Source organism: Chelmon rostratus, chromosome 19, assembly GCF_017976325.1.
Source record: "Chelmon rostratus isolate fCheRos1 chromosome 19, fCheRos1.pri, whole genome shotgun sequence".
NCBI classification, from domain to species: domain Eukaryota; kingdom Metazoa; phylum Chordata; class Actinopteri; order Chaetodontiformes; family Chaetodontidae; genus Chelmon; species Chelmon rostratus.
The window spans coordinates 14,734,179-14,755,262 of record NC_055676.1 but is presented as its reverse complement, the minus strand read 5'-3'; the positions used below and the strand labels follow the sequence as shown (position 1 = coordinate 14,755,262).

At 42.2% G+C, this 21,084-nt stretch overlaps 1 protein-coding gene across 1 annotated transcript in view; it reads left to right on the top strand.

The window, feature by feature from the left end:
• Positions 1-21,084, top strand: part of LOC121623033 (astrotactin-2-like) — a 263,780-nt gene that overhangs the window by 122,246 nt on the left and 120,450 nt on the right. The window contains exons 6-8 of the mRNA XM_041960153.1: positions 671-817; positions 7,287-7,454; positions 20,756-20,840. Of these exons, the coding sequence (XP_041816087.1) occupies positions 671-817; positions 7,287-7,454; positions 20,756-20,840 (400 nt within the window). The remainder of the gene's footprint in view (positions 1-670; positions 818-7,286; positions 7,455-20,755; positions 20,841-21,084) is intronic.

The window sequence follows — 21,084 nt, the reverse complement described above, 5'->3', positions numbered from 1 at the left end:
AAACTATTCACACATTTTCTAGTACCCAGGGTATATTTCTGAGAGCTTCAATGAGACCAATGCAGTTAAAATCTAGTTTGAACAGTGTCGCCAGACCAGCGCTGTTTCTGCCTTATCTCTATCACATCCCAGTAAGCCTCCTTTTAATGTGCCGAATTCTCTTCCATGATAAATATCCGTAGGCAGAGGTTAAACGGCTAATTTCATTCTTTATATCCTGGCTTGGAATTGGAGCCCTGATAGAGCCAAAGGGCAACCAAAACAACCAATCTATAACCCTGTCAGTGGCAATAAGATCATATATCACCTCTGCAAATGATTCTGGGCTGTTCTGCAGGAGCTTGGGTATTCTAAGTCGTCCTTCAGTTACACAGGCCAAATTTGAAACTGGGTTAAATTCGTAAATCAGGAGCACAATTAAATGCATTTTCATGGATTGAGGGGGGCTTACAGGCTATGCTTTCAACAAGGTATTGTGCTAAAGTGGATGATTTAGTTTGAGGTTTGCCCTATGTGTCTTTGTGGATTATGTTCCTGTGTGCAAAAGTAGGAACCTGTCACTTTTTCTAAAGGATGTGCAAATGCAGTTATCTGTTTGACACCCTGATCGAAACAAAAGTGCTTCTGTCAAGGCGTTCACCTTTACCTTCTTCTCTTTCTCTACCTCCAGGCCACCCACACAGTCCGCTAAATAAGGTCACCCTGACGCTGATCACCATCAGCACATGTGTCATTGCCATTGTCTATGCTACGCAGGATTCCTGCCCTCTCACTGTCAAGGTTACCCTCCATGTGCCTGAGCATTTTGTCGCGGATGGTAAGTGCAACACATTCGTTCAAGATTAATTTCTGTATTGAGAGTGTAAAAGTTCTTTGGTTTTGGCTCATTGACACTGCAACAGTAGTAACAATAAAACCAACAATAAGGGCATTAAAATGGTGCTTAAAAGTACAATAAAATACAAGTATGGTACTATGAATAATAAAAAATAAAAACAATGTGCAGCCATTAGACTTGGCAAAATAAACTAAGTTGGTGAACTTGCTTTTCTTTGTTGCACTGTTTTGTTTTTCCACTCTTATTTTAATTTAAAGCACAAGATGTGAAAAACCCAGCAGCTCTCACGTTTCTCTCTCACGATGAATCGGACCTTGGAGAGGAAGGCTGTGAAAGCAGTGATACACCCATAGCAACTGCAGATTTCACTCATTTCAGCTGATGCACCTCCTGTTGCATAACTGCGGCGATGTTGCAGCAGCGCACACCTGAGCCCTGGGCGATGCTGAGTTTTTGTGAGCTGAAACAGGAGATTTGTAGAGCATGTTATCATAATTGCCACCATCCATAATGATACTCGTTTCTTATGTATTTATTTTTTCACCAGCCATAATTGGATACAGTTTTCCTTCAAGTAACATTCTACAGCGATGACTGTTAGTAGGCGCACGCTGTTATTGAGTGGTGAAAAGTATTCTGTAATTTGTATAGTTTTTGTCGTTAGGAGGAACACCTAATGGAGCGGGAACAGCTCTGCATGCTTCCTCCGTTTCTCTTTACAAATGGCTCGCAGTGAAATCTCCACCCCCTCAGCCGTGATTTGTGGTTTTCAATTTCAGCCCTATGCTTTCAGTGTCAACGGCCCCTCTCCGCGACTGATAAAGTACAAAAGACGCACATTCATACAACACCAAGTAAATCATGCGCGAGAACAGAAAGATGAGCAAAAATCAGGACAATAAAGCCCACACACTGAAAGCTCCCAATGGGGAAAAAAAAAAGTAAAAATGATTACCACCGCAAACAACTGCATGACATTTTGAGGCATCAGATTGGCAAAGAGGAATGCGCTCAAAACATGATTGTTTTTCTTTGTTCCTGCATTGGAAGCATTCAGTGTGCAGACTTTATTCCATGCTTGCATGCTCCAATCCATAGATTGGATGATACTAACTACTCTATGGTTTGCACTTCCACAGTTTCCATGGCGCATATGCTCTATTCAGCAATGCCTCCAAGGTTAATTCCTGTTTTATTTGTGCCATATACACTAACATGCTATATGTGCCAAAGTTTTTTTTTTTTCTTTCATAAAATTTAGTTTTTAAAGCTGTTTTCCATTCATTCACATGGGGACGGTATACAAATAATTAGCCAAATAAGTGTAAAGTCAGGATAAGTAAGTACGTAGGCACGGGTGCTCAGGGAACTGCTTCAAGAGTCGTCCCACTGAGTCTGTTTTCAGTTCCTTGTTGGCTGTGGGATAATTGCACACTGGGTCCGTGTATTGGCAGCATACCACAGTATCAACCTCACTGGGAGGTAAGAGAGGCCAACGCGGAAAATGTTCAAGGAGTCTGGTGAAGTAAGAGCGAGTGAGGAGCTGAGGCAATTTAACTAATGATTGCCATATCTCTGAAAGCTCTGCATTCGCATGTCGATCAGGTGCTCTTGCCACCGGGGCCTCATTTCTAGTCCGCCCACACACCCACAGTTTGCGTGCACCTGTACACAAAACAGGAATGGAACAGTACACAAAACTTCACTTTCTCCAGTGTGCTACGTGTGAGATGAAGACCTGCAAAATATCATGTAAGCCAATGCCCTGAAAAAGACATAAGCTTTTAATGCCTTGTTTCTGCTTTGCTCTGGATGAATTGTTGTAGGAGCCAAAATGTATGGGTTCTTTATGAGTGTGATATATTTTTTGTCCACTGGGTGGCGCGTGATAATTAACCTTCCGCCAGGTATATAGGTAGGAACTATCTGTTGTTGGTCAGGCGTCCTACCCGGAAGGGCAAAGGGTTTTGACCGCTACGCTACACCGCTACACTGCTACGCTACGGCAAAGCTAAGCGCTATGTTGGCTCACTGCTATTGATTTTGGCTTGTGACTACGGTGCTTAACCTGATGTTGGACTCGTGAAATAAATGGATCACCCTTGACTCAAAAACTACAGTCCTTTTATTTCAGATCACAGTAAGTCAACAGTGTAGTTAGCAAATAGCCTCAGGTAACTACTAGCGCGTCAGCCTGGCCACAACCCGCGTCAGTGACGCCTCAGTAGTTCCGTATCAAAACAGAACTCCTTTAATAATTGTATTGTCAGGTGTTGATACGTTTTCCTCCAACCAATCAAATCAGATATCACTTTTCACGCAGTTTCATTGGATATCACGTGAGCCATTGAAGAGAAGTAGTGGCATTCGCCGACTGTCTCGCACTTCCCCTTGTGTGAGAAATTCAGGAGTGGTCCAGACTTGTCTTATGATTCATGTAGAGATGTGGTGCCTTTCTCCACAGGGCGAAAAACACCAACTTGACTTCAGAATTATAATGCCATAATCTGAATAAATTTGGAGTTTAAATACGATGCAGAAAAATCCTCTCGCTCTGCATTCAGCTGCCTCGGGGTGTGCGCACAGGGCTCTGTCCAGGATCATCCTCTGTTAAAACACTTGACAGCTTAACATCACCTACTGCAGGCTGTAATATTCTCTCGTCTAGTATCCCCGTAACTGTCACATCCTCTTGACCACGTCTCATATTAGTCAAAGGGCTAGTTTGCTTTTAAAAGATGTTTTTTAGCATCTACCATCTAACTGCCTCACAGTACAGTTAATAGCTGTACTATTGCTTACGAATGCTTTTATTAAACTTGCCCACAAATACTTGTCTACAATTTTAGGGTTGTCGGTTGTTGTAGTAATGATGAAATGTGGTGTGTCTCATATGAGCAAGACTCATAGAAAGAAGTAAGAGAGGTTTAGGAGAACAATATGAAATGAAAACCCTTTTTAATATACATAACGCTCAGTTCGCTAGTTTGTCCTTAATGCACTGCAGTCCATTGCAAGATATCTCTACAGACGCTGGCTGCCGTGCTGTGAAATTTAATACGACTACGTGTGGTCCCTGAATGAGAATGGTAACTGATTGATTTTGGTGACCCCCTGACCTTTGCTCGACATTACTAACAAGGCAGAATTTCCACTTACGCACAACAGTTTTCTTAAGTTCGGATGCGCCTTGAGCTGACCTCTGACCCGAAGCTCAAGTCCTAACTTTTGCATAAGATATTTGAAAACAAATGGCCGGACTTCAATGGGATTTTACATGGATGTCCACGATCACCAGAGAATGAGTTATTTAAATTTGGATGACCCCGTGGCCTTTCCCTCAGTGGCCTTTCCCTCAGGCAAACTTCGTTTCCTAGCCTCCCCTACAGACACATAAGTGTCTAAGAACAGGAGAATCATCTTTACATTCTGTGTCATACAGTATTTTTTTTTTTGAACATGAACAGTGCACCCTGAAGCAGCTGTGAGCAGGGATTTTGACTTTTAGTTTTGTCGATCTCTGCAAACTTGTGCATCCTAGAATTGGCCTCAGAAAAACAGACACCTGAGGCTGAGCAGATGTGATATAAAAGGCGACTTAAGCCATTGGTCTGGCAGGCGCACAGTCGGCAGCAGGCAGTCAGAGCAAACAAGCAAACAAAATCCAACAGATAAACAAACAAAGCAAATCTAAACCGGCAAATACGAGTTGGGTCAGGACAGGAGCAGGCAGGCAGGGGAAAAAGGACTACAATGCGGCAGTGTGGCGACAAGGCAGCACATATGAGCCGTCACACAAGACATGTGAGCTGCCCTCTATGAACTTCTCCCTATATGCCAGGGAAATGATGAGCGATAGGAGGCAGAGGTGCAGTCAAGTGATGAAGTCAGGTATCAGTGTGAGCAGTAAACTCAGTAGGTGTGACTAGTAGACAGGTGAGACGTGACAGGAGGGGCTAACAAAGTGGGAGGAAGAACTGGAGACAGAGGATGCAGAGCAGCAGGACTGTTTAATCAACGTCATGATAAACTCCATGCTGAAGCAAACACGGGCGGAACGAAAGATAGCTTTCAGAGGTTAATAAGATTAACACGCATGCCATGAACCTTTTATTATGTAGTAATTCTGAAGATTATTTTAGCACTCCAAAGTGTGAAGTGAATCATTGGATATATATTTTTTATGTCTTTAATATAAAGTCTAGGAAGCAGAGATTTGCATTACATGACATAAAAGACATTGAGAGGGTGGTTATATACAACTTTATTAAAATTACCTTTCAAAGGTGGTAATAACATTTTGCAAATAGACAAATGTATAATTTATGAGGTCATAATGAGAAAAAATCTGTGATGTATGTGTCTAATCATGTATCTCAGATGTGAGGATAAGAGACAACCCAATAATGTACATTATAGAGGAGTACAAAAAACAACAAGAACAAAAGCATAAAGAATGAAAAAATAAAATAAATTAATACATATTATAGCATAAATGCAAGGCTACAGTCGTTGTAGAAAAACAGCTGCTGGGTTTGCACAGTTTCTTTAAATGTCACTGTTGCCATGACAGAGATGCACGGTGCTCTCTGTTCCGCCTCAGCTCCCGAAACAGTTGAAAGGGGATTCATCGAACAAAATAATTTTCCCCCAGTCCCCTGCACTCAATGCACACGATGCACAGAGAAACTGCCGGCAATCAGCCATGTTCCCACTGCTCAGGAGGGGTTTCTACGAAACCAACCCATAATCTAACAATTGCCTCCTCACTGTGTGAGTTGAGGCCATTAGATTTCTCCACTCTCTCAGCAAATGAGGGCTACTGGCAGTTCTGTTCACTAAATTGCAGTGCTGTGCAGGAGGAAATGGCCTTGTTATGCTCACCTTTGGTCAGTCTGACCCGGGCAATGCTTTTAGGGATCCTCTCTGCAGAATTATGTGTGCATTTCAGCCTTTTTGGCATTTTGGTTGGTACCGGTATGGCATAATTCCTTTTTAAGAGCAGCCACAGCAGTCCTTGTTGCTAAGGGATTGGGCATTATTTCCTCATTTTAATTATAAATGATAGATCCAATTTATGACTGTTGGAAGAAAACAAGTTGTCTTTTCTTTTTTTTTCATATTAGGCACAATAAAAACAAGAGCTTGTTCATATATAAACCCATACAGACCCATATACAGAAGACAGACCATTCAAAAGACTTCATTATGTGAAGTAGATGCAGTTCCGCTTCGCCTGACTCCATGCTGTAGGTACAGGAGAATGATGGCTACAATCAATGCGATATTTACTGGGAAACAACACAGCAGGCCTATTATTGGTCGTCACGCTGTAGAATAGAGGCTCCTGTCAAGTTTCCTATGTAGCCGGAAAATAAAACTTTAACATAGGAGTGTATTTTTAAGGCTCTGAGTGGCTGTCCCGGTGCAACACGCTCCCGTCGAATAAAAAGGAGCAGCTGGTGACTTAATGTGTGTAGGTGGAGGCGCATGGAAGTGTATTCGATGAGGACTCTGCAACAGCTAAAATTTTAAGAGGTACAAAAACAAAGAGAGGATAGATGAGGTTTGGGATGTTGTTGCGTTGCGTGTTGGACTGTGTGTGGAAAGTGTTCTTTGTTGGGCCGTTCTTCTCTGTGTTGTGTATTTTACTGCAGGGCGTTGGCCTTGTAGCTTTCCCTGTGACTCAGATTTGATTGCTGTGCTTTGCAAGCTTTTCCATCCGCATTAATCCCGTGTTTAGGAAAAACAGCCTGGAGACCGCCATCGCAGGGTTTTCGTTAACGTAAAGCAGAATAAATGTGCCAACCCTTTTTTAATTTCATGATTGTGAACTTCACGTCCTCGCCTTGTTTTCTAAATACGCTTTAAATTCACTGACACAGAGCTGCATGTAGGCTGCAGATGAATCTGCAAGTTTACCTTCCACTACGCAGCAGCATACACACAATACAGCTGTGTAAGAACCGTACTGCTCACCAGAGAGTTGGAGCACAATCTCCTCACAGCTCCCTTTGGAAGTAAAAGTCATTGGCATCAATTAGGGATAATCTTGTTCAGTGATCTGAGTTTAACGATTGGCCTGGGAGCAGTAAGAAAGAAAGGTAAGTCAGCGTCAATGAGCATAGCCTTTACTGATGGACTCGTGGAACTCTTTTAGCCCCTCTACTGCAATTACCAAGGAAATCCCATCAATACACACATTATAGGTCTTAATTTTCTCATTTAAATTCAGCCTGGTCAGGAGGGGAATTAAAATTACAGTGAGAACAAAAGAATTAGCCACTTTCCAGCTGATTTTGCAATAGAGCCAGCAAAGAGGCTTTTAAAACCACCAAACAATCAACCTTTTTTCTACCTTTATGTTGTTTTTTTCTTCTTCTTCTTCTTTTTTTTTTTAAACAAGCAAAACACTTTCATCCTGTGTTTTCTTTTTTTTTGTTTTCAGGAAGTAGTTTCGTGGTGAGCATGGGCAGCTTCCTGGATGTTTCTAATTGGCTGAACCCAGCCAAGCTTACCCTCTACTATCAAACCAATTCATCCACACAGTGGGTCCAGGACTACTGCGGCCAGAGGGCCACGGAGCCCTGCGAGCAGATTTGCGATCAGGACACAGGTTAGTCGATACACACACATGCACACACACGTGCACACATGCATGCACACACTCGGGTCTAGCAAATAATATAATTTCACAACATTTCATGTAATGTTTTCATCTATTTTGTCCAATAACTGGCAGGGAGATATCAAGATCTCAAAGCCACACGCTCATGTCTCCCATACTGTTTGACAGAACACCATTATAAAGGTCATAAAAGCTCCAAATATCATTAAAGAAAAAATATTGTCAACTATAGGTATGAATTATACAGGACCATTCATAGAGAATGGCTTAATGTCGTCTACAAAAAGCTAAGCTTCATAATTAGCGATTAAATATGTTAGATGAAACTGCAAAATCATGACATTGAGCCAATTCAAAAAAAATCTTTCCACTAGTTATCGTTTAAGAACGTAGTTCAAGGCATATTTCAAGTCATGTTGAATGTGTTGAAATTAGAAGAAAACCTCTTTCAAGGTGCGATAATTGCAAGGACTGCACTGAGGAGGAAAGAAGGACAGCTCTTTTTGCTTCAGGGTTACCTTCATGAATGTCTTTGGAAAAAAAAGCCATTGGAGGAGCCTGATGGAACTGCTTTATATACATCTGAGGCATAAGATCAAGTGAAATGGCACGGATGTAGTGATAAAATGCGATGGCGTTAAATATTGATGCAATGTCAAGCTGTACTGGAACCATTAATACTTGCATGGCTTTGGGTTCATGGAGTTATTACCAGCAGCCACAGAGCTTAATTCAGTGTAAGAAAAATTTAATGAATTATTCTTCGGTATTTGAATAGAACAAATAAATTAGTTTTTACTTTAAGCCTTTCGATATTACTTCAAGTGATGCTGACCAGTATGAGATGAAGCGCAAAGCCGAATCTATCATATGTTCTCTTTCTTTAAGGTTTTATATACTGTATGTAGAAATACCCCAATTCCCCCTCTAAATTTCTTATACACATGCAATTTTGTCTTTAATTTAGAAAAAAAGAAAAAAAATCATTATTTTCAACAAAAAAAAGCTGCTTTATCATATTTGACACACATTTTCGACATATTACAACAAAATAAGGAACACAATTTTTGGTCATTGTATGCTCCTTCAATCACCCAATTGTTCATCTTAGAAAACTGCGAAAATACAAATTCTGGCACAGCTTTGCAGACAGTAGCAACATGTCTTAGTAAGTCACAGTGAGTCGCAATGCAACAAGGGGGCTGCCATCATGGTAATGATAATGAGGGCCTTCTACTTCCTGCATTACACTGATATCCCATTAGTTAACATGTGCAAAATTATATATAACAGAGTTGTCAGGTAATTATTGAGCTTTTTAATGATGTAGAGGTCTTGTTAATGGGCTCCAATTCAACTCTAACTTCCCTCTGATCCTGCCGCCATCTAATACAAGTAAGTGGGTGTACAAAAAGGGCACAGAAGACTGCCTGAAACCAATAAAACAATGGTACTCATGAGTGATTGGCTGAGTTGCCAGTCAAGAGACCACACAGGTGTTTCTCACACAGAGACTCTCAGCAACTCTCTTCCACTCTTTAAAGAAATAAACTCTTGATTTAGCTCTAATGTTAACCATCACCAGTTCCACTGGAGCAGTCTGATGGCCGCAGCATAACCAAAAAGAAGCAGTCAACAGCAAGATGTCATGGAAAGCTGGACTGTTCATGTGCACCACTGCATATTGCCATTGCTGCAACTACCACAATAGCAGCAGGCCTTCTAGCATTGAACAGAAAAGCAGAATATGAGGTAAACACAACACTTTTATTTGTATTGGTTTGTGAAAAAAGAGGAACGAATGAGGCATTATTGTTGAATTAAAAACCAAAGTCTAACGGTTGTTTTGTTCTGTGGAGGAGCTTTCTGCTTAGTGGGAGAAAAAAATACCCTTGGATGAAGTAGCCAAGCTGAGCTTTTAGATGGAGTGTGTTTACTTTTATTATTCAATTGGTGAGTAAATGTAACAGCCTTCTATAGCTGGAGTCCAAGCTTAGTGCAGCGAGCTAGCAAACAACATTGTTGGTGTGCAAGCACAAGCCCTCAGAGCCTGTTGCCTCATCCAGGTAAATAATCACGTGCCTCGACAGCAGTATGTACACAATCAGCTCATACAATTTTGCTCCTATTTGTGCTGACATTAAAACTGTGGCAACAAAAGCCGAGTGTGCGGTGCTATGATATTTATCTTCCTGTGAGTGGCGGGGCTCCCCTGTGTATTTTGTGCCCAACAAGATAAAGTCTAAGCTCATTAGAATGGATTACATCTGTAATGTATGTGAAATTTATGTCACCCTGGTCAAGGGCGTGTTGAGGGCTGATGCATAATGTATTAGAGCTCCAGACACTCAACTCAGTCGGTATACATGGAGATGCCAAACATGCGTGCGGACACGTGCTACGCTATCAGCCACTGCGCGTTTACGCATTGTGAGGCCGGTAATGGTCGTAATTCAGTAGTGGAGCCGTTTACTCATCCAGACCCCAGCACATTCAGCATTCTCACTTTATTAGTGCCTCTGTCTCCTGGTCTCTCTCGATTTATTTCTCCTTTCATGTGTCCTTTTCAGCAGCGGGAAAAGTATGCTGTATCTTCTCAGGGCAACCGCGTCCATCCAGCAGCAAAATTAAAGGTGTTCTTCAAAAAGGCTTTCTGTTCCCATCACTGTCCTCTTCCATGCATTATAGCACCCATACAATAGCACTCCAGAGAGAGAGCGACACACACAACTGTGCTGTTCTTGACGACAGCACACCTGAGACGAACTCTTTCATCCAGGCACATTTATTGTGCTTCCAGAGTGAACCGCTGGTTAAAGGGTAAATCACATAGGGAAGAAAAGTGCACCTGCGCCTGCCGATGTGCAATGAGACTTTCGAGCGCGCTGCAATCCTGGCCACAACAATAAGGAATGTCAGAGTGGGTATTTTACCCAGTGACAAGTGATGGGAAAACACCTGCTTAGTTAAGTCTTGTTTAAACATGAAAAACACAAAAAAAAGACTCAGCTGAGACTATGTCCAGTACGTGTGGCCTGATGGGATGGCTTGCTGTTCGACTACTGCCAGTTGTGTTGACACACGCACACTTTTGTGAAATGTCCGGTTCACCATTGTAAAAATGGTGAGAACACGGATATGCTTGTGAAAGCTTATGCACATGCTGGTGCCAGAAAGTAATCATCACACTCTGTCCAGTTGTTTAGGAGGGTAGAGGTTTTAAAAAAAATGTTGCATAGTCAGCCAAATTTTAGCTTTTTTTTTGTGTGTGTACATTTTTTGCCACTTAAATTGAGGTTTGAATAAAAAAAACAGCACTAAAAAACATGCAAAAATACAAATATAGCATATCTCATACGCCTGAGTGCTGCAGCACTTTCCTCCTTCTCGTGGGTTTGCATCATCCTAATAAAAGCTGGCCTTGGACAGGTTTTTGCACAGAGATCCTAACTTAAAGTTCTTTTGTTGCACACAAGAAAAATGCCAGTCAGGAAATACAGAAGACCTACTGCTGCTCATTTTTCAGACAACTGAAGGAGTTAAATGGCATCTACGCATGTAGGCAGTGTCTTTTTTTAAATGACCACTGGGGCACTGCACAGAGTGGCGTTAACAAATTGTTTTTATTGTGAATTCAATCAATTAAACATGGCCACATTTCAAGGGGAGACGTACTGTTTTAAAATCCACACACTTAGAGATGTGGACCATTTGCATCCATCACTTTTCCCCAGTCATGTACACAAACACACCAGCAGTCTCGCTGCTTCATTCTGTTTCTTTGTGCCCTTTGATCGCAAGCAATCCGCACATCATCTCCATCACACGCCTCCATCCTGCTTCAGTTTCACGCTGGTTGACTGTCGCTGTTAACTACCAGTCATCGTGCCTGGATAATCAATCCTCTCCGCCTTCACCTTCACTCCCGGCTTAACTGCTGCTGTGGAGGTTATTGGATGAGTGGCATGATGCAGCTGTTCCCGTGCCCGAGAGATGCTTGGGACTTTAATTAGACTTGGGCCGTGAGCCGTCATGGTAACAACTAACAGTGCAATAACAGCCTGATACTGAGAATTTAAATAGGTTGAAAATACAATGCACTCATAAATGTAACATTTATATATACACAGTTTGTGAGTATAACTGGAGTTATTACATTGTTAGTCAACCCATCCTATAGTTATACACCCCAATAAGGAGGAATAGTTTGCTGCTAGCACCTTTCCATCTATCATCATAACTAACCTCATAAAGACCTGTGAACCTCCTTAGCTGCTTTTGTTTTCCTCACTTGAAATTATATCTCCCCGGCTCCTCCAGCCTCACCTAATTGGAACTGAAACTGCTGAAGTGTTACCGTAAAGCATTGCTTTTCCTTCCGTTCATGCATACAGCACTTGAATGTGGACAAACACACACACACACACACCCCTATGAGAAAAACATTTATGTTGAATCTACCAAGCCATTCTGCCCAAGGTCTTTGTATAACAAGGGTATAGTTGCATAAAGACAACAATAACTCTTTTCTGTGCCTTATACCATGAACTTTGAAATGTGAAAACCATCCCCGCCGCCGCAGGGAAACCAGAAACCGTTATAATGAAACGCATCATTTGTAACATGAGGTCGGTTATGCAAGTGGACGAGCGAAGAGGAGTGATGTGCGGTCTCCAGTGACTGCCACCGGAACCGTTTTACATTTTTAATTTAGAACAGAAGGATGGTTAAAGTGAGAGAGCAAAGAAAAGAGGTGGAGAATGAGGACACAGTGGCGACATAATAGTGACAAATTGTATTGGCAGTCTAATATCGGTGTTTGTGCTGGATAGCACTATCCCCATGTGTGGTGTCAGGTTGTGTGTGTGGAAACCTGGCTGGGATGTGACAGGGAAGGGACTGGGCGAGCACAGTTAGATAATTGTTGCCATCAAATGGCCATTTCCGATCACAGGTGATTAGCTCTAAATTAGGCCGACAACATGTCCTAATCAGTCAACCATAACTTTTGGCACCACTGAATAGGCTTTATGCATGGCGTCCACAACTTCGGTCGAGTGTACAGCTCTATGCGAGCAATATTAGTCACACTCCAGCTATAAAAGTGACATTTGTGCTTTGTTGAGCCCTCACCTCAAAACGTCTGAGAATAGTCTTATTACGAAGTTTAGCGGACAGCAGCACAAGCCACCACTGCTGAGTCTGACTGTGCGCAGCTTGTGTTCAGTTCAGCTCTGTTCATGCTTCCCAAAGAAGTGCACACGAGGTGGGTGCTTAATATCTGATTGGGCAACCTTAATTAACCGCACAGGAGACTGCGGCCGACATGTTCATAGTACGGACCTGAATGTGCCGCCGACTCCAGCCGGACGCACTTTGATGTCTGAAAAATGGGGCTGTCCGGGTGCTTTTTCAGTGCTTTGGCAAAGGAAAGAGCAACCAAATACAGACAGAGATGACAAAGATCATGGCAGCTCTGCCACTACTGAGTCTACTTGATCTTGCTCTGGGTGAAACTAAAGATTTCTGTGCAGAGATGGCAAGGTTACAGAAAAAAAAAGATGGAGGGAATGGCCTCCCAGCTAGCAAGAAATATCCTCCTCTGCAATGTGACTGCAGTTCTGTCAATGGGATTAAATACGGGCCAACTTTATGGTTCACATTCTGTATTGAAGGCAGTACAGCAGGTCGTTAGCGGCTCTAGGTCTGCAGCGTGTCAGCATGCTGTTAGGAATCCAAGCATTCAGCTCCACCTGCTTTGTTATGCCTGTGATTCACACCCACCTCCTCGAAACCTTCCCCTCACCTTGATTTCTTAAACGAGTTGGTTTGAAATAAATGATTAGGCCACTAGTTGTGTGTGTGTGTGTGTGTGTGTGTGTGTATATGTGTGTGAGCTGGGGCAGCCAAACCAAACAGTGACCTACATCTATCTATATGTAACCATAGAGAAAGGTAATGTGCAAGTCTTCAAAGGATCTTTGGAAAACACAGAAAAGTCAAGCGAACCAGTAACAGGGATTTTTCAAACACTACCTGACTTGAAAATAGTCCCATTATTGGATGTTTATGGTGCATCTCCAAGCGAACATGGAACCTGAGAGGAAACTTAAACAGTGTTGCCCACAATGAACGTGATTGGCCACACATCCTGTTTATTTTCTTCGTGTTCCCTTACCGTTGTGTGGGAGGTTAACTTAGAGCTCCTTATATTCATATAGCAACAACAGAGCAGGGGGAAGCAGCGCTATCATTTCAATTTCAGACGCCTCCATCACCATACAGTTTTCCTCCTCTACAAAAAATATATATATATTGGCAATTTTTCCCGCTGGGGCAGGGAGAACAAATGTGTAAATGGGACTCTTGTAAATGGACGAGCCATTGAAGCACTGAGACACATCCTTTCAAGCTAAAGAAAAGACGGATGTAAGGACAGCCCTGAGTTGAGTCTAATTGCTGTGAGCTGGGACTGCAAAGTATAGAGGAAAAACATTTTATGGTAAAATGCTATAATGAGCATTGTCTACACAAAGCACCCACATTTTTAAGCCATTTAAGTCAGGGAGACAATCATTTTGCCTAATAGAGGACCACTAAAAACTAATGTTTGATGTTACTTTGTGCCTCTGATGTCTGGGAATGGCTACTGGGGCCTTAGGTATTTACACTCCAACAATTTAGGGGGAAAACAACATTAAAGCAGCTGCAATTGATATATTTATAATAACAATGTGAAAGGGGTAACTCTAATTGTGACCCTATAGAGAATTATCACCTGAATCTGCAGCTCCCCTCGGCTTTATGGAGCTTTATAGCGGGTTTCAGCTCATTGCTTAGCTCTCTTCACTGTTTTGGTCCTCACCCCTCTCACGGCGTTCTTTTCGGCCGCAGCAACCAGCTGTTTCTAGCGAGAAAACTCACTGTTCAGTAGCTGCTGAGCACCAAACAGCAGACAGACACAGTTAGAGACTAGCTGGTGAACATGGAGGAGCATCTTAGCAGAGGAAGTTTTGCGAGAGACCAAAAGCAGAGCTAAGAGAGAGTGAACGTTAGAGTTACTCCATCAGGTGAACGGAAACGTGACTCCAAAAGAATGATGTCGTGGCTCCTTAACTTCCGGATGTGCAAATAAGAAACTGCTCGCTAAGAGTTCACCCAGTCAACTTACAAAGTGATGATATGTCGACTTTGTGATTGAAACTTCTTTCTGCTGCCCCCAAGTGGCCCAAAAATCAGCTGCTGCAGGTTTACAGCTCAGCATCGTAGCTCTAGCAACATTGTACTGATAATACTCAGTTTTGACTCACTGTCTTTATTAAAAAAACACAATTTACAGTTAATGTTTGCCATTATGGATCCCACAGTGGGTGGCAAAATGCTTATCCTCAACTACTTAACACAGCGAAAATCTTAATTTCTTAATCAAATGTAAAGAAACAATTCTTTAAAAAAAAAAAAAAAAAAAAAAGACAGCTAAAAATGTCTAATTAAATTTAACCATCCAGTTAGAGAGAGAGCCTCTGGCCAGAACTTTAGGAAGATTTATCATTACACTTGTTAATACTTGTTTAAATGTGTTAAAATCCAAATAAAACAACACTGAATTTAATCACAAAATCAGATGAGCTCACAGTTAAATGACTCATGCATGACTGAACTCATTTCTTTGGCATCGCAGCTCTTCAGTTACTGGTGCGTGGAGAGGTATTTTGGGATTTGGGAGCTATTTGAGAGATATTTATATATATATATATATTAAAAAAAGAAGATGACACCTCTGTTTTTGGATGTTAAACACATCACACTGGTCCATGATAAGGATGGCTTCCCATCAACTTGCTTGTGGCGTAGTCAGCTGTGAGATACCTGCAGACAGCGGGGCTTACTGCATTTGGGTGTTTAATTTCAGTTAACGGTGTGTGTCTTAGACCAACTCATCAAACTGAATCACCAGTCGACATATTCTTAAGTTCAATTTTTCAGAGTTGCACAGTCCTTTTAATGCGCCCATCTCCAGATCTCCAGTCCCGTCTTCGTGAGTGCTGTTTGGCGTGTGCCTGTTGATCCTCTCCGCCAGGTTTCCTGCTTCGCTAACACGGTTTCCTTGCCTACATGCTGAAGCAGTTACCCTCTCCTTCCTTCATGAATTCCCCTCAGGTGCTACACTTTGGCATCTTGTTGCTTCTTCAATCTCCTGTTCTCGGTTAGTTGGCATGTGCTGTATTTTGGGAATGAAGGGGGAGCTTCCTCATGGGTAATGACACCGTCAGACGTAGGAGGTGGATGCCGTTGCGAGAGAATGCTGTCAGCCAGTATTTTATCGGAGATAGAGTCCAGAAGTGGTTTATCAGGTGAGATATGGGGAGTGCAGGTTAGTGGTTTGAAGCCAGCATGGGATGCTGTAGTGTTCACCTGGGTTTGGAACACAGTGTAGTGTAGTGTACCTATTTACACTGACGTTCCTAAATACACCTGTTAGAGTAGCACCATGTTTGGACGTCACTAACACAATTGCATCCACAGGTCCCAGCTTCACCTCATTATTTCTCCTCTGATGTCATTAATAAACAGTTTCTAGCAATCAAACATTAAACATATATAAATATCTAAATATGTCTATCTGTTGCCGGGGGAAATGCTCTAAAACTTGAGTAGGATGGCCATTCAAATGAATGTAAAAACCTCGGAGGCTGCACAGCATCCAGCTTGACATCATTGCATAGGCCGACTTTCTCTCCGCAACCCCGTAACTCTGATTGACTTCCCCGATGAAAACATTCAATTTGCTCTTGCAATCCGCCTAAAACAAACAACTGATTTATTAAGGCGAAGTGAGGCGATCAGAGTGGCTTGCAAAGCAGAGTTAAGTGCTGAGATTTGATGAAGATTAGCCGGAGCGGAAAAGAAAACGAAATGCTGCGATGCCGAAATACAAATTCTCCTCAATTACAGAATGAGATTCTCAGACGTGTGAAGTGCAGCTCTACCTTAGAAAAAACATATCTGGGCGTCCTTTACTCACCATCATCATCGTAAGAAGTATTTTTAATTGGAGCCAATATTTGCAAGTGGCCTCAATATTTTAAAAATAGTATGATAGAAAAGCACACATAAAAGAAAATATAGCATATGGAAAATAAATAGGTCAATGAGCCGCCGCATCAGAAACCGGTCCAAACTCGTAACATGGCAGATGGAAGGCGCTGATACGGCTGGCACCTCACTAGTTAACTCCCGCCAAATGCACACTGTAAAGGTAAAAGGAGTGCAGTCACCGTAGAGCACTAGAAGTTCAAGTTTAATGACCACACAATCACAATCCTCCCATCCCCCTCCTTATGTTGTGTTTTCACTGCCGGCTGGATCTGTTAGAGAAGCGCTTCTTTACAATCTAACTCAGCACAGCCCCTCCTCTTCACACGTTCGTATGGTACGCTCACCTTTTGTCTGCTGTCGTCGGGTTTTCTGAAGAGCAGCTCCAGTCGCTTTAAAGTTTCTCCTCCCTTCCTGCCTGCACTATGTCTGAACCAGGTCTTTAGAGATGGAGAAAGTGCCGCACAAGGCTGATTCTTGCAAGTTACGTAAAGGTTAGTGAATCCAGCCAAATTTGCAATCAGCCAGCCGCATCTCTTCCCGTTAATTGCTTGATCCTCCCTTAAACACATTTGCATAAAGAAAAGAGCCGCATTTCACTGATTACTCGCAAGGTGTGTCTCAGATTACAGGCAAACTGTGCTTGCGGGCTGATCTGAAACAAGGTGGAAGAGACTTGGTAAATGTGTCCCTCTGCAGCCTCCAGGCCTGCACACATATGGCTGTACAATGGGCGTAACTCTGACTGTGCAGCTAGACTGCTTTATGTACTAAGAGCTATATATCTAACTCAATTATCCACACTTAATCAGAGTGTGATTACTCATTTCTGCCATTGAACATATTTGCCAGTCTTAATTACAGTATGTGAACACTCCTTTCAGGTGATAAAGGCACTCTGATATAGTGAATAAGAGGCTGGTTGTATTTCTCAAAGTTGCACTGGGCTGTTAATATTGGGAGATAGGATTGTACATTTCCAAAAAAAAAAAATTAAAATAAAAAAAAATGGATGTTGACCTTTTGACACCACTGCAACATCACAGGAGCCAATAAGAGACTAGCAGCGCTACTAGAGCCAAGCTGGAACAGGAGGGGACAGGGTTGCCTTTTGCTTGTGATCAAAGCTAAAATGAAAGCTTCCAGTTCACAGCGTTTCCAGTTTCCACCCATTCCTTTCCAAAACGACTGCCGGCACAGACTTTGTCTTTCCTGCCGTTAAATCAGGACCCAATATCTCTCATTCAAAACACTTTGAAGCAAAGATGCAAATCAAAGCTAAATATAACATCAGTATTTTTGGTAAGATGCGCTAATCACTGGTGCGCGCTCAAGCATCAACTGGTTCAGTTGTTAACAGTGTTATCAGTTTTCATCCGAATGAGCTCGGAAACATTGGATCGACCGAATTTGAATCAGAATTCACTCCTATACAAGCTCTTCCACTTTTGTTGTGGTATCCATGAAGAATCTGGACATGAAACAACATTGGATCTGCTGGCAGAAATGATCAACTTCACCTTTGACCATGAAAGCGAAGGCTCTGCTTTGATGCGTCATTACCCTGAACTACATCACCTTGGATTAGCCCTCGGCCAGAAGGAATAGGCTTAAACTGGCATATGTTTCCAGTTGTTTTCTTTAAGCTGAATAAGGTAAAAGAAACCTTTAAATCTGCATTCAGATACATCTTATACTGTATAAAATAATCTAGGACACCCAAAAAAGTGTCCAAATATAAACAGGTGTTTGGAGCATCAGGGGAATGAATTGCATGAGGAAATTGAAGTGTAGCATTCAGCTCTGTTAGCTGCCCATTCAGCAGAGAATCAGTAGCAATGCCGGTATCGATTAGCTTTTTGTGTATGAATCCCTAAAACAAAAAAAAAAAAAAAAAAAAAAAAAGAAGAAGAAGAATGTCGGCCATGTCCTATTAGATGTTTCTTCTTGAACTGAGCACAAGCGGAGTGTAACAGTTGTCAGCAGCTGGCACAGTCTTGTCAGCGGTGCTCCTGGCTGCAGCCTGCATCTCTCCTCTCCAATCAATCAGCGGCGCAGTCGGGCATTTTCACCTGCAAATCAGAGTTTGCTATGTAAATCTTTCCACTTGCATGGAAGAAAAAAAAAAAAATCTCAAGTTGGGGTACTATTGTTAGCGTAACCACTAACACTGCTAATGAAAATGCCAGTTCTGGTCTCTGGCACACCGAAAAGGGAAAGAAAGGTGCAAAAAAAAAAAAAAGAAAAAGAAGCAGGGCTTATTGCAATTTCCTCCCTTCCTCTCCAGCACGTAGCTGGTAGCATGTCACCTGACTGCACATGAAGAAGAAGAATTAAAATAGCTAGATATAATGAGGTTAAATGTGTATGTATCGAGTAGCAGTGAGAGGGTGTGTGTGTGTTTTTGCAATGTGAACGGGATGCACATTTGTGTGGCCGCGAGTGTGAAAACAAAGGTCTGAGCAAGAAACACGACAGCATCAGTCGTCAACTTGCAGCCATGGAAAAGAAGGAAGTAGTGCCACGTTGTCACGGAGCGAGACCCTGCAGAGGGGAGGACAGCTGGGGGGGGTCTTTTATTTTGAACTTTTCTTGACGATTACTTGCGTCTACGATTTAAAGTGCAGCCATCTCAAAAGCTCTCGCTCTTCATTTAGTAAGGCCACATGAAATGGCCGCAAGCAAATAAAAACATTTGCTGCTTCTTCTCTCTGACTGACGCCTGGCGGTGCATCACTCCATGAGTGCGTCTTAAATTATTAAGCACAAGGTGATAAAATGTGACTGGTGTTGCCTGGGTGGCCATTACACATTTTTCCAGTGTTATGCCTCCATATAGGTCAACAGAAAGCAGTCAGTGGCATTTATTTTAGGAACACTGCTAATAGAAAAGTTGCTAAAGCTATCAGTGACCTCAGATTTCTCGAATGCATCCAGTCATAAATGGCATTCTGCTTGCAGCCTGTTCTAAATATTTTATTTACCGTACATGACACCATAAAGGGAATCTGCTTTCATGAAACTGATAGAATTAGCCCACATAAAATAAACCAAATACATGTCCACTCATTTGTTTAATACCTAACAGCACAGCAGAGCAACATACTGATTCTTTTACAGTGTTCAACGATAATTTTTACAAATTAAGCAAAACAGAAAACTCAAATGGTGCTTAACCACTTTCATCTTTAGCTGTAGCATTTTTATCAGCGTGTGTTGTTACACACTGGGCCTATAGATATAAGAGTAAGATCCAGCTTGCTTTTAAAACGTCCTGCAGTTGATTCAGTGGATAAGTGCCGCACTTACATCTGTGTACACCATCTAAGGTAGAAGTACACATTTTCCACAATAACATGCCAGGCACTGTTGATGACCAGGCAGCGGATGTATTGTGACATCGCTGTCCATTCACCTGCATGTTACATTACATAAAGCCATCGCCTTTTGAAATCTTAATAGCGAGCTGGCGATTCAGCTCCACCGGTAGCCAGGAAAGGTGCATAATTGGCGGCCTCTTTCCCCAAAACAAAGCCGCTGTGCTGCCTTCTGAATGCCTCCGCTCGTTCTGCAGTGGGAGCTGCCCAGTCAAGAGCGGAGATCTTGTACCGAGATACAAAACTCTCAAGGACAAAAATACCTCAGTGAGAATGATAGACTTCTGGTGATAACTGGGAGTAAACAGAACCCCAGTCAATTTTTGTCAGATTCTAGCCAAAGGCATCTTGTGTGGCAATCTTTATGTCACTGCTTTCTCATTTGAGGGCTGACTGACCTTGGAGCTGTGTTGTTAAGCCTTTGCACAGGACAAAATGTATGCAGTCGTAATGTTTAAAGCATTATCTAACGGGTTCTTGACTTAGCCAATGGCGCTTATGTGTTCTGGGAGAAAAATCAATAGTGGAGACATGCAGCTTCATCCATGTCGGCTTGAAGACGAACAATCAAAGAGAATAATTGCTATTAAGTTTCGTGAAATATTTCAGGAAATAGCTCAGCTAATGGCACGGGTGTCATTGCAAATGCACTCGGTTTTGTTCGCTGGAGGGAATTAGCTGGAAAATTGGCAACTGCTTATTTGATAAATCTCTAATGAATGAGCAGGGCAGGGTCACTTACATGGTAATTTATTCAGCTGCTGAGGATAAATAAATATCTGCCACTGTGCCCCCTTCTTGTTCTCTCCGTCGCAGGAGAATGCAGCTGTCATGAGGGTTACTCCCCCGATCCTGTCCATAAACACCTCTGTGTTCGCAGCGACTGGGGTCGAAATGAAGGGTAAGTCCTGTCTGCTCTATCCGCTCATATCTGAAAACTCACTTGTACTTAAATGACCTCACAGCTGGCTTCGCAGTCCCTTCTCCCAACTGCATTAACGCACAGTATTCACTTTACATAAAGTAAAGGTGAATTGTTCGCTGTGATGGATTAGCTAGTTTCAAGTCTCTGCAAGTTGATCCTCAGAGTATTAAAATGAATGGAAAGCAAGGCAGAGAATCAATCTAATAAGTCACTGTATGCC